This window comes from Aquarana catesbeiana, linkage group LG06, assembly GCF_042186555.1.
Source record: "Aquarana catesbeiana isolate 2022-GZ linkage group LG06, ASM4218655v1, whole genome shotgun sequence".
Lineage (NCBI taxonomy): Eukaryota > Metazoa > Chordata > Amphibia > Anura > Ranidae > Aquarana > Aquarana catesbeiana.
Window position 1 is genome coordinate 357,104,391 of NC_133329.1, and position 12,522 is coordinate 357,116,912.

The window sequence follows — 12,522 nt, forward strand, 5'->3', positions numbered from 1 at the left end:
TGTCAGTGCTGCCTGCTTGATTATCCGGCTCTGTGAGATATCAAAGATCGATAAAGACTCCTGGTGTTTGACCCTATAAGGGAAGCAGCATTTGACCCATCTGTTAAGTCAGGGGTCCACGTCATGAGGTGAGCTGCTAGCTGCACTTTCACTATTTACTAAGATAAGTATTAATAGGTGCTGGGGAGGTTGCTACACACAGAAGGCTTTTTATCTTAATGCATAGAATGCATTAAGATAAAAAAAACGTCTGCCTTTACAACTCTTTTAATTTACCAGCATGCAGGGGCGTTGCTAGGGGGTGGCTTTTGGGGCTATAGCCCCGAATCTGAAGCCAATAGCCCCGAGTCTCTGCAGGGGTCCCCAAGGGGAGGGGAGGCTCTCTGGGGACCCTTATGTAAGTGGGGGGGCTCTCTGGGGACCCTGATGTAAGGGAGAGGCTCTCTGGGGACCCTGATTTTAAGGCCTAGGCTCACTGAGGACCCAGATTTAAGGGGGAGGCTCTCTGGGGACCCTAATGTAAGGGGGCCTCTCTGGGAACCCTGATGTAAGTGGGGGGGCCCTCTGGGTACCCTGATGGAAGGGGGAGGCTCTCTGAGGACTCTGATGTAAGGAGGAGGCTCTCTGGGGACCCTGATGTAAGGTGATGTAAGGGGGGGCTCTCTGGGGACTCTGATGTAAGCGGGGGGCTCTCTGGGGATATATATACACCCACATGTATATTACTGTATATACATGTGTATGCCCGCCCAAGCGTATGACTTTCTTTACTACGCTGCTATGGGCTCTAGCCCCAGATCTTTTGTAGACTTAGCAACGCTCCTGCCAGCATGTCTTTGGGGTGTGGGAGGAAACTGGAGTACCTGGAAGAAACCCATGATTTAACCGCTTCACGACCACCCACCGTAGATATACTGCAGGGGGCCGCTCTGCGCCAGATCACGTACCTAGTATGTGATCTGACACTTACTTTCTAGTCTGGGGTGCGCACTGTGCCCAGCAGCGGGTACTGCGGACTCGATGTCTGCTGACACCCACCGATTGTACAGTACACAGGCAGAACAGCGATCTGTCTACGTAAACAAGGCAGATCGCCATTTTGTCAGCGGGGAAGGCATTGATCCTGTGTTCCTGCAAAGCAGGGACACGGATCTATGCCTTCCCTTAGTAAAAGCAATACATATTTTTTAGCACTGTTGACTGTATTGGTGTCACTGGACCCCAAAAAGTGTCAGTTAGTGTCCGATTTGTCTGCCACAATATTGCAGTCCTGCTATAAGTCGCTGAAAACCGCCAGTACTAGTAAAAAAAAAACTCCCATAGTTTGTAGATGCTATAACTTTTGTGGAAACCAATCAATATACATGTATTGGATTTTTTTTACCAAAAATATGAAGCAGAATACATATTGGCCTAAATTGATGAAGAAATTGAAGTGTTCTAGCAGAAAGTAAAAAAAAAACAAATTGGTCTTTTTTCAAAATTGTCGGTCTTTTTTTGATTATAGCGCAAGAAATAAAAACGGCAGAGGTGACCAAATACCATCAAAAGAAAATTGTGGGAACAAAGGGTACTAAATTTTTTGGGGGTACAGCATTGCACGACCGCGCAATTGTCAGTTAAAGTAACACAGTGCCGTAGCGCAAAAAATGGCCTGGTCATGAAGGGGGATAAATCTTCTGGAGCTGAAGTGGTTAAAGTCCTGAAATCCTATGAATGAAAGGGTGGGTCAAGAAGAGTCAGGTTGGGGAGGAAAGGCTTAGAGGATGCTGTATGTCCTCCAGCTAAGAAATGTGACAAACTCAATCTGACTTGTTGCAAATTCTAATACAGTTTGTGAGAAGCTCACAGTGTGCAGTGACCTCAGAGTAAGCAAATTCAGTACAGGAGAGGAGACTGTACAACTGTGCAAGGCTGAAGGTAAGGCTGGAGATCAGCTTTAAAGGGGTTGTAAAGGTTCGTGTTTTTTCACCTTAATGCATTTCATATGCATTAAGGTGAAAAAACACCTGGCAGTGACCGTCCCCCCAGCCCCCCGTTTTACTTACTTGAACCCTCAAACTTGTCCCACTGGGACACGCCGTCTCTCTGCCTGGGGTTCTCGGCTCTTGATTGGATAGATTGATAGCAGCACAGCCATTGGCTCTCGCTGCTGTCAATCAAATCCAATGACGTGGCCACCGGGGGGCGGGGCCGAGTCCTGCATTCGGCCTCTATGGATGCTGAATGCTGGACTCGGGAGCGCTCCTGCAAGGTAACCCCCCCCCCCCCCCGGGAGAGCGCTTCTCCCAGTGGGTTATCTGATTCAGGTAGGAGCTGAGAGAGCTGCAGAGGGACCCCACTGTGTGCAAAATGAGCTGCACAGTGGAGGGAAGTATGACATGCTTGTTATTTGAAAAAAAAAAAAACCCTTTAGTATCACTTTAAATTACTGCATAGAATAAATTCACATTTATATCAGTATTGAATTGATCCAATCTGCTTCTAAGAACCATATACACTAATACAGACTGGTTTATATAAATTATTATTTCAAATTAAAACACCAGAAGTACAGGTTTTTTGAATTGGGTGCAGTTCAGCAATGTTTAAAAAAAATCAGCTGGAGGGAGCCTATAGGCAATACTCATGATTAGTCCTTTGCCGTATGTCTGCCTTTTTCAGGTGCATCTTCCACAGTTCAGGTCCTCTTTATTGAGAGAGATAACTGCCACTTTAAACAAGCAGCTGGCAGATATACCGTACATGCCCTTTAACAGAATCATCACAAATCCAACAGCGTGTGTATTACTCATTTTTCCAGCGCTGAAAAATTGTCCACATGTAAGCCAAACAAGCTAAAATGTAATCAGATTTTATTGTATTTTACTCCAATCTCCGTGCTACTGGCTCGCTTCTGTGTGACTCATGGCTGTAGATTATCTTCAGTCTACAGCAGTCTCTCAACCTTTTTTTTTTTAACACAGAGGAACCTTTAAAACAGTTTTCAGGTCTCACGGACCCCCTATTAAGATGATTAGACCTACAGCTTTTGGTACATTCCCATGATTAGTGAGGCAGGCCAATCCTGATGTATTTTCTCTCATTCAATCAGCAGGTTGAACCAAAGAAAATAATCGATTCCCCCATCCACACATTGGAGGTGATTGGGGGAATCCCTCCCACAGAGCTATTGTATTCTGACAGCGGAGAGGCTTCCCCACCTTCACCACTATATCGGGCACTTTCACCCCCTTCCTGCCCGGGCCAATTTTCAGCTTTCAGGGCTGTCACACTTTGAATGACAATTGCGTGGTCATGCAACGCTGTACCCATATGAAGTTTTTATCTTTTTTTTTGGAGACAGGTAGAGATTTCTTTTTGGTGGTATTCAATCACCACTGAGTTTTTTATTTTTTGCTAAACAAATGAAAAAAGACCAAAATTTTGGATAAAATAAAGTTTTACTTAGTTTCTGTTACAATATTTTGTAGATAAGTAAACTTTTCTCTTTTACTGATGTGCACTGATGAGGAGGCACTAATATGCGGCACTGATAGGCAGTACTGTTGGGCACCGATAGGCGGCACTGATAGGCAGCACTGATGGGCACTGAAAGACAGCACTAATGGGCACTGATTGGCATCACTGATGGGCACTGATTGGCATCACTGGTGGGCACGGGTGAGCATTACTGGTGGGCACTGGCAGGTTTCGCTGATAGGACTGCACTGATAATCAATGCACTAATTATCAGCACAGACCCCCCTGTCAGGAGAACCATTTATCGGCTCTCCTCTACTCTCGTGCTGTCAGCGTGAATAGAGGAATGCCGATAACCGACACTTCCTATGTACATTGTGATCACCTGTGATTGGACACATCTACCTCATAGGCTCTTTACTGTGTTTGGAGATGTGGTGTGTCCCAGCGACAGACCGTACCAGCAATCGCCGTGCTGCGCACCCCCAGGGGCACACACGAGCGGCATGCTGTGAAGGACATCATATGACGCCCAGTCACAACAATAAAACCACCGCCCAGCCGTCATTTTGCTATAGGCCAGGCGGGATGTGGTTAAAGGGGTAGTAAACTGCTGCAATTAAAAAAATAAATAATAGCATACTGTGCTAGTATGCATCGCATATTAGCACATCATGAAATACTTACCTTAAAACGCAGCCCTCCAGTGGCACGCTGTCACTGCTGAGAGGGCTTCCATCTTCTCCCAGTCTTCCTTCCGGGTTCACGCACTTAGGCTGTGTAATTGGCCGGAGCCGCAATGAGTCCTGTCCCTGAGCTACTTACTTACTATATCCAAAATAAAATTATACATTTATTTTTTGCCTTTTTACTTTGATAAATCACATTGCTAATTGCTTGTTTGTAGCCTAAATACTGACATTTGCATTTAAAACTGTAATTTTGTAACTTTCAGAAATGCCAGTAAAAACTTGGCTGTGCCATTACATTTTTGGGTGTTGTGTCAGTACATTTCAATCTGATAGAATGGCAACACTGATATTGTTGAGTTTAGTGTTATATGTAATAGTTATTATATTCTGCTTTTTCATTAGCAAAAGAGGTAACATTTCAAGTCCATGTGCGTCAAAGTGAAGATTATCCCGTAGATTTATATTACTTAATGGACCTGTCAGCCTCCATGAAAGATGATCTGAGGACCATTCGGGTGTTGGGGTCCACTCTGTCACAAGAGATGTCCAAGCTAACCAGCAACTTTCGCCTTGGCTTCGGGTCATTTGTAGAGAAGCCAGTTTCACCGTATATTAAAACCATTCCGAAAGATATGGAAAACCCTTGCCAGTAAGTAACTTACTCATTTTTAGTCAGAAGCTTTCCTTGAATCAATTGTAGTCACTCCAATGTATAACGTATTACTCATCTGTGACTTGCTGAAAAATGACAGCATTGGTACTTTCGAACATTATATTGGATGCCAAAATGACATCACTTTTTTTCCTTTGACACAGAACTAACATTCCCATACTTTTTCACATGTGAATACAATTAGTTGTATTACAGTGTTTTACAGCATATTAATTTTGGTATATATGCAACATCTATATCATAGTTTGGTCCCGAGAAATGTCTGTCTCGAAATGTTCCTAGTTTTCAGTATGTGCCACAAGGTTCCACCTTTTCTGCAAACCAGATTCTCATCTTTGAAAATGGGATTCCAGCCAATAGTTGATGTCTGTGTTCTTTTTAAGTAAAGTCCCTCTCACTGTGCCGTACACAGCGGTCAACAGGACAAGAAGTAAGGGAAAGTTGAAAGAATTTCAAGTGCAATGGATGTTCTAACTCTTCACATCTGTATCATAAATGATTTAGTTGCTGTCTTTGTCCTCTTAGTAGAGATAAACAAGATATTTGGGGGGGGGGGAACACCCTAAAAGATGCATTAAAGCTGGTGCAGCCATAAGACCATAAAACAGAACAAAATATTACAGCGCACACAAGAAAAAAAGACATTCACCTCCTGCAAGGCTATTTAAAACACCTGAACATTTAAAAAAAATATGGGGATTTGGTCACACCATATTGCTATTTGGTGCTTAAGCCCACTTACTGCGACAAAGTACCCCATGATTAGTGGGTCCTACACTATCCATAGAGTGGGAGATCCTGCTTCTCTGAACCATGGGAGCCATACACTCCTCTATATGGGAGAACTAAAGGTCTCCACCTATGACACAGGTGGACACTAATGAGAGGCACTGATGAGGGAGTGGTGTGCTCCTGCCCAAAAGGATTTGGTTAGAATCCATACAATAGATAAACAAGATATTTGGGGGGGGGGCACACCCTAAAAGATGCATTATAGCTGGTGCAGCCATAAGACCATACAACAGAACAAAATACTACAGCGCACACATGCAAAAAAGACATATACATCCTGCAAGGCTATTTAAAACACCTGAACATTTTCAAAAAACATGGGGATTTGGTCACAACATATTGCTACATGGTGCTTTGTCGCAGTAAGTGGGCTTAAGCACCATATAGCAATATGGTGTGACCAAATCCCCATATTTTTTGAAAATGTTCAGGTGTTTTAAATAGCCTTGCAGGAGGTAAATGTCTTTTTTGCATGTGTGCGCTGTAATATTTTGTTCTCTTAGTAGAGATGTCCCTCTATTTCCTGTCCTGGTGAATGCTGTTTCTGGGAAAGGATATGTCACAGCTGGGTGTAATCTATGAAGACACCTGCTCCTATAACTAAGAAGGGATTTAATTTCTTTTTGTAGAGAGTTCCTCTATAGGGGTCAATATTGTTGTTAAAGGCTAAGTTCACCTTTTTTTTCTTCTAAATTCCAGCAATAGTAGTAATAGTAGCAATTTACTATTAATGTACTTCAGTTGCAGAAAAGCAAAAGCTTTCCATGTATTTTAGGGTGAGGCATTACCTCAGCCTCCTGTTTGTTAAATACAAAAGTTCATGACTTCCTAGTATGTAGATTTAGGACATGGAAATTGTTAAGCTTCGGGAAGTACTTCACCAGGTAACCTCATGAACACACACCCTGCACCTGTCCTCCCCCTCCACCCACCTCTGTAGTGACATGCAGACAGTAGTATTGAAAACAGAAGTGTGTCCCTAGAAGTCTGTAAAGCTCACCATAAACTATATAATATCATTGTACAATTTAGATCTGCAGATAACACAGCAGTGTAAAACTGGCCAGCAGCAGTAGAAATGCATATAGTTAGACCTAAATTTACTAGAAACAAAGAGCCCAAGCTGAGACTTTACAGAAATCAGGGTACTGCAGAGGATACAACAGTGTAAAATTGGCCAGCAGCAGGGCACTTTATGTTAGAGATAGTAGGCCTAACTGGGTTATGCCAAACTTATTTTTTGTTATTTTTTATCTATGGAGATAGGGGATGCAGAGAAGGTGAGGGATATAACCTGAGGTGGTTTAGATGCACACTGTTTTTGCACTTAGCTTTTTTTTTTTATATTTCAAATAATGTAGCTGTGTCCTCTGAATAAAAGGCAGCTTCAATAACAGATTGTCAGCAACTAGTGAGAACTCTAATTTGAGCACCACAAACATAAGTAATAAACATAAAATAAAATTTTAAAACAACCCAAAAAAATAAAAACCCTCAAATACCACTCCTGAAACCAATGCCCCCCTTTTTTTTTTTTTAATGGAAACTCTTTTAAAAAAAGCAGGTTGACCTGAAAAAAATGTCCTATTAACGTAAAATTAAAAAGAATAAACCCCGAAAATAAATGAGAACCATGAAAATACCAGCCTATGGAAAAAAAAGCCTTGCAGTAAAAAAAGAAAACAAATCAACCAAAATCAAAATCAAATGAAAGACAAAAATGCCCTCAATAGTAAAAACAACAAAAAGAGGGCAGCAAAAAGGTTGATTCCCCAAAAAGCTAGGAATCAGAACAAAAGTAGTTTCCTAATGGATCTTAATCCCTCCCTGTGCAGTTTGTCAGCATTCCCTATATTTTCCCTGTAATAGCTTCCAACTCACTGACACCATGGGGTTGATTTACTAAAGGCAAATCCATTGTGCACTACAAGTGTACTGCAAGTGCAGTCGCTGTAGATCTGAGGGGAACATGCAAGGAAAATAAAAAAGCAGCATTTTTGCTTGCACATGATTGGATGATAGAAGTGAGCAGAGCTTCCCCTCATTTCAGATCTTCCCCTCAGGTCTAGAGCAAGTGCACTTGCAGTACACAGCACATTTGCCTTAGTAAACCAACCTCTATGACTGCTCTAGGCTGCCATCTCCCCCCACCACCCCCGTTTTATAGTGAGGGGCTGGCTCAACCAAAAGCCCCCTTGTTGTGCCTTCTAAGCCTGCTGGCCATGGTTTAAAGGCCATGCAAAGCATTATGGTGTATAATCTGCCTATAAAATTGATAGAACCGAGAATCTTGAACCTGCAGGTTTCACCTCCAACCAATGGTGACGGGACAACCAAACATCATCACAAGAGTCCCATGGTAGAGAGATATTATAAATGTAACCAGGAAATATAAGAACCCAAGGACTGACTCAGATCATAAGACTGCACATAAAAATATTACTTTAGTTATTTGAATTGGGCACCAGGTGTTGGCTGCAAAATTAGTGGTTTATTGGTTACTTGACATTAAATTTTGGTTGGTTAGTTCTCTTATCTACTTAAACATCAACCCTTGTTAACATATAAAAATAAATCAATTACATCCTTCAGTCAGAGCTGAATGCACAACCACCCTAACCTTTGAACCACAACACAGTGAGATCACTTTTTCACAAATTGCTGTACACCCCACCACGTCATACAGTCCTCTAGTGTACTATGCCTGTGTTTACCCTTGGACCAATTGTTTATCCCTCCTACATTAAATTAATATTAATGATGACGATAAAAATGTTTGTTTTCCCTTCAAGAGATCCAAGGGATTTAATTGATATTCTTATTTTGCAGTCCATATGCAGTTTGTTTACCAACCTTTGGATACAAGCATGTTTTGTCCCTGACCCATAATACGACAGATTTTAATGACATTGTGAAGAAACAGACAATTTCAGCAAATATCGACACTCCAGAGGGGGGATTTGATGCAATCATGCAAGCAACTGTCTGCAAAGTACGTTTCTTTATTGTGTAAATTCCATTTTGTGAGTTGAAACTGTCATTATGTGGTTTGAAGTAACATTAATGAAAGGACAGTGTGCCAAATGATCACTATTTCTAAACTGAGTGACAGGACGTATTACCGTAATACTATTACAAGCTAGAGAAATTCAGACTAAGCATTTGATGACAAATGCACAAGCAAAAGTCAAACCAGTCAGTAAATATTTAGGCTGTTGCATTTATACATTAATCTTGACTTGACCTGTGAAAGTCTAGCTTCCCCACCGCCCTCCCATTTTCCTAGCCCACCATTGACCAGTGAGACTGGCCATAACATGAAAGCATCAGCTGGAAGACTCAGGAGGTGGGAAGGTTGAAACCAAATTGAAACCAAATACAGGACTGATAACTGACACACTCCCTGGGTTGCCAGTGACATGTAACAAAGCCTTAGCAGAGGCATAGCTTGAAGCATGTGGGCTCTGATGCAAAAATTGAGCTAGCCCCCCCCCCCCCACTTCCACTGTGCGTGCTGATACACCCACCGCACACCAAGATACTCAAAGTGACTTAAGAGTTTTGAGTTCCCAGAGTTACTCCTTACATCAGAGGACAGGGATCACCGCTTAAAAATTAGAGGACATAGACCCTCTGGCAGGTCACCTGGCAGAGCTACTTTCCCACCCCAGCACTGTATACAGCTTCTCCCCCCACGCTACATAGAGCTGAAATCATATTCCTTTACACACAGTCTGTCAGCCTTCACAGGGTGTATCTGGCTTTTATGTTGCCGTCCAGACCTGTGAAATTCTCTGGTCAGAATGGCAGTGCAGTTGCAGTAGGGCGGTACACCCTGTGCAGATTGTGGCTGACTGGCTGTGTTGTAAAGGAACATGATTTCAGCCCTGCGGAGGAGGAGCAGTATAGAGTGCCGTAATGGGAAAGGAGCTCAGCGGCCAGGCATAGCATCCAGGGCGGGGGGGGTGGTCAGGGGGCTTTGGGGGGGGCGCAACTTAGATATAGGGGGGCAAAGCCTTGTGACACAAAACCCGGAACCTGCGGACCCTCAGGGGCCCCTCGGGAGGTGTTAAGGGATTTGGTTTAGCATTTTCTGAAGGTTTCTCTGTCAGTGTTGGCAGATGTTGGGGGAAGGTAACTTACCAGAGATGTGTGTCTTTTCCCCAGTTGTCAGGGAAGTGGGGTAAGCGGACATCTCCGGGTGTGGGGGGTACAGGAGAAACCCAGCTGGTGACTAGGAGACACTGAGCGGTGTCTTACCTCACCAGTGACATTGGTCGTATCATGGATACAAGACGGCACTCTCCTCTTCTTAACTCACTGAGCTTGGTTACCATTCCATGTTGCCAGACATTTCCCCATCCTGGGCTAAAATGGCTCACAGCTTCTTCCCAGCCAATGAGAACAGAGGGGTGTGGCCTGTGGAAGGCAAAGTGGAAGCCGAGTGCTGGAGCATGGCTGTGGGGCCCTAGGGCAGATCAGAGCTGGACTTGTTGACGATATGATAATATGGCAGGGAGGCTGCAGGGGCCCCCTGGAGCTAGGGGCAGGGTTGCGATTGTGACCCCTGCAACCCCTTATGCTACGCCCATGCTTAAAGCCTATCTCAGGCAAACCACTCTTCCAGAAATACAAGTCAGTCTCATAGCCCTATTTATTTAATCTCTCTTTTACAGATGTGACCACTGACCACATTCTCTTTTAGAGCCCATAAGCAAACAGAAACACTTTTCCATCAATTTTAAGTATTGTTTTGATTCGTGTTTTAATTTATCTTTAAATTATTTTCAACTACACAGATGTTTTTTCTTTTTTGCATTTTGTATGTATCCTATGGCCTAGCTATGGGTTTTTACTATGTATCTTTTTCTCTATATACTAGCCCTGAAGAAGGGGGAGACAATTCCCCCAAAACGTGTTGGCTCTACTTGTTTACTTTTATCTCCAAAAACAAACTATAAAATTCATCACGTGAGACCTTTCTCTTTTTGAACACCGGGTGCTCCTCTCCAATCACCCAAAGTGTTCACTGTGGTAAGGCCTCCATTGTCAGTATCAGAAAGGTAGCAGTCCTAGACCCCAACGGAGTCTATCACTTACTGCCTACAATTGGGATACAACCCATTGGAAGTAATTCCCTTTTTTTTTTTTACACCTGCCACAAAGTAACTTGCCTCTAGACAGCAGCGAGCAGCACTAGTCCAGTGCTGTCTTCTACTCAAACTTGATATCTCAGGAAAAGGCAGTGGTCTCAGGATGAAAACTGAAATCACCCCAAAGGAGACCCATAAAGTAACAACCCTCCTCTGTCTATCCAAAAAAATAAAGGTTACCTAATTGTATTTACAATTCACTTGAGCCTTAGTCATCTCTCCCAGGCCCAAAGCCACACTCAAGCTGGGAAGGCCTTGTCTATTCCTCTTTGTTGCAAACAGAGAAATGTAGAGGAAATATACAATACCACCCCAACATGGCACAAAACTCTTTAAAGGAAGGAACAGGCGGAGTAGTGTTGCCTGTCAAATAAAAATTTGCATACGGGGTTGAAAGTACTATGGGGCATTTTTACTTTTTTGGTAACATTTCAAAATGTATTTTGTTTTTGAGTTGTTATGAGGCTGTTGTTTATATTGTCATATTATTCAAACAGAACTGTTTTAATATCAATTATTTGAAATTCAGGACAGGATTGGATGGAGGAACAGATCGATGCATTTGCTGGTGTTTGTGGCAGATGCTGATTCCCACTATGGTATGGACAGTAAACTGGCTGGTATTGTGATACCCAATGATTGTCAGTGTCATCTAGACAGCAATAATGAATACTACATGTCAACTGTCCAGGTATATGTCATTTTGTTTGTATACTTAAAGCGTTTGTAAAGGTGTTTTTTTTTTTTTTTTAAAATAACAAACATGTTATACTTACCTTCACTGTGCAGCTCGTTCTGCACAGAGTGGCCCCGAACCTCGTCTTCTGGGGTCCCTCGGCGGCTGTTTCAGCTCCTCCCCGCAAGCATTCACCACCTTAATGCGAGCTCCCTCGCACGGTGGTGAGTGCTTGCGGGCGCGCTCCCGTGATACAGCCGGCGGCTATAGCCGCTCGCTGTATCACTCGGCCCCGCCCCCCGGCGCGCCGCGTCATCGGATGTGATTGACAGCAGCGCGAGCCAATGGCTGCGCTGCTTTCAATCCATCCACTGCAGCCAATCAGCGGCCAGGGTGAGCGGAGGAACAGATGTCGGGAACGCGAAGCTGACTTTCGAGGCGTCAGGTAAGTAAAACGGGGGGGCTGGGGGCGGCGGTTCTGTCAGAAGTTTTTTCACCTTAATGCATAGAATGCATTAAGGTGAAAAAATTTTTACCTTTACAACCCCTTTAACTGTCCTATCAGTAACACATATGGGGAGAGGGGCAAAGCTGGCCAGTCAATGTCATTATATAAGTTACTATTAAAACCGCACAATCAGCCACAATGTCTCAGCCATAGGCTGCCCAATTAAAAAAAAAAAACATTGTTTAATTTAAACTGAAAGTATGGTGGTTTTCATGTATTTTGTTTAGTTATTATGGTCAGGGTTAAAAATAAATAGTTTAGTTAGGTAAATATGAACTGTTACATATAAATGTTATTATAATTTATTATTTACAGTGCATCCGGAAAGTATTCACAGCGCTTCACTTTTTCCACATTTTGTTATGTTACAGCCTTATTCCAAAATGGGTTAAATTCATTCTTTTTCTCAAAATTGGACCAACAATACCCCATAATGACAATGTGAAAAAAGTTTGTATTAAAATCTTTGCAAATTTATTAAAAATAAAAGGCGAAAAAAGATCACATCTACTGTACATAAGTATTTAGAGAGGGGAGGAAGTGCCAGCTAAGTGTAGTTTCCCAGT

The 12,522-nt window shown here is 42.9% G+C and overlaps 1 protein-coding gene across 2 annotated transcripts in view; it reads left to right on the forward strand.

Annotated features, from left to right (window-relative positions):
- Nucleotides 1-12,522, forward strand: part of ITGB6 (integrin subunit beta 6) — a 222,128-nt gene that overhangs the window by 125,767 nt on the left and 83,839 nt on the right. For both annotated transcript variants that reach the window (XM_073634069.1, XM_073634070.1), the window contains 3 exons: nucleotides 4,557-4,803; nucleotides 8,449-8,611; nucleotides 11,302-11,463. In XM_073634069.1, the coding sequence (XP_073490170.1) occupies nucleotides 4,557-4,803; nucleotides 8,449-8,611; nucleotides 11,302-11,463 (572 nt within the window). The remainder of the gene's footprint in view (nucleotides 1-4,556; nucleotides 4,804-8,448; nucleotides 8,612-11,301; nucleotides 11,464-12,522) is intronic.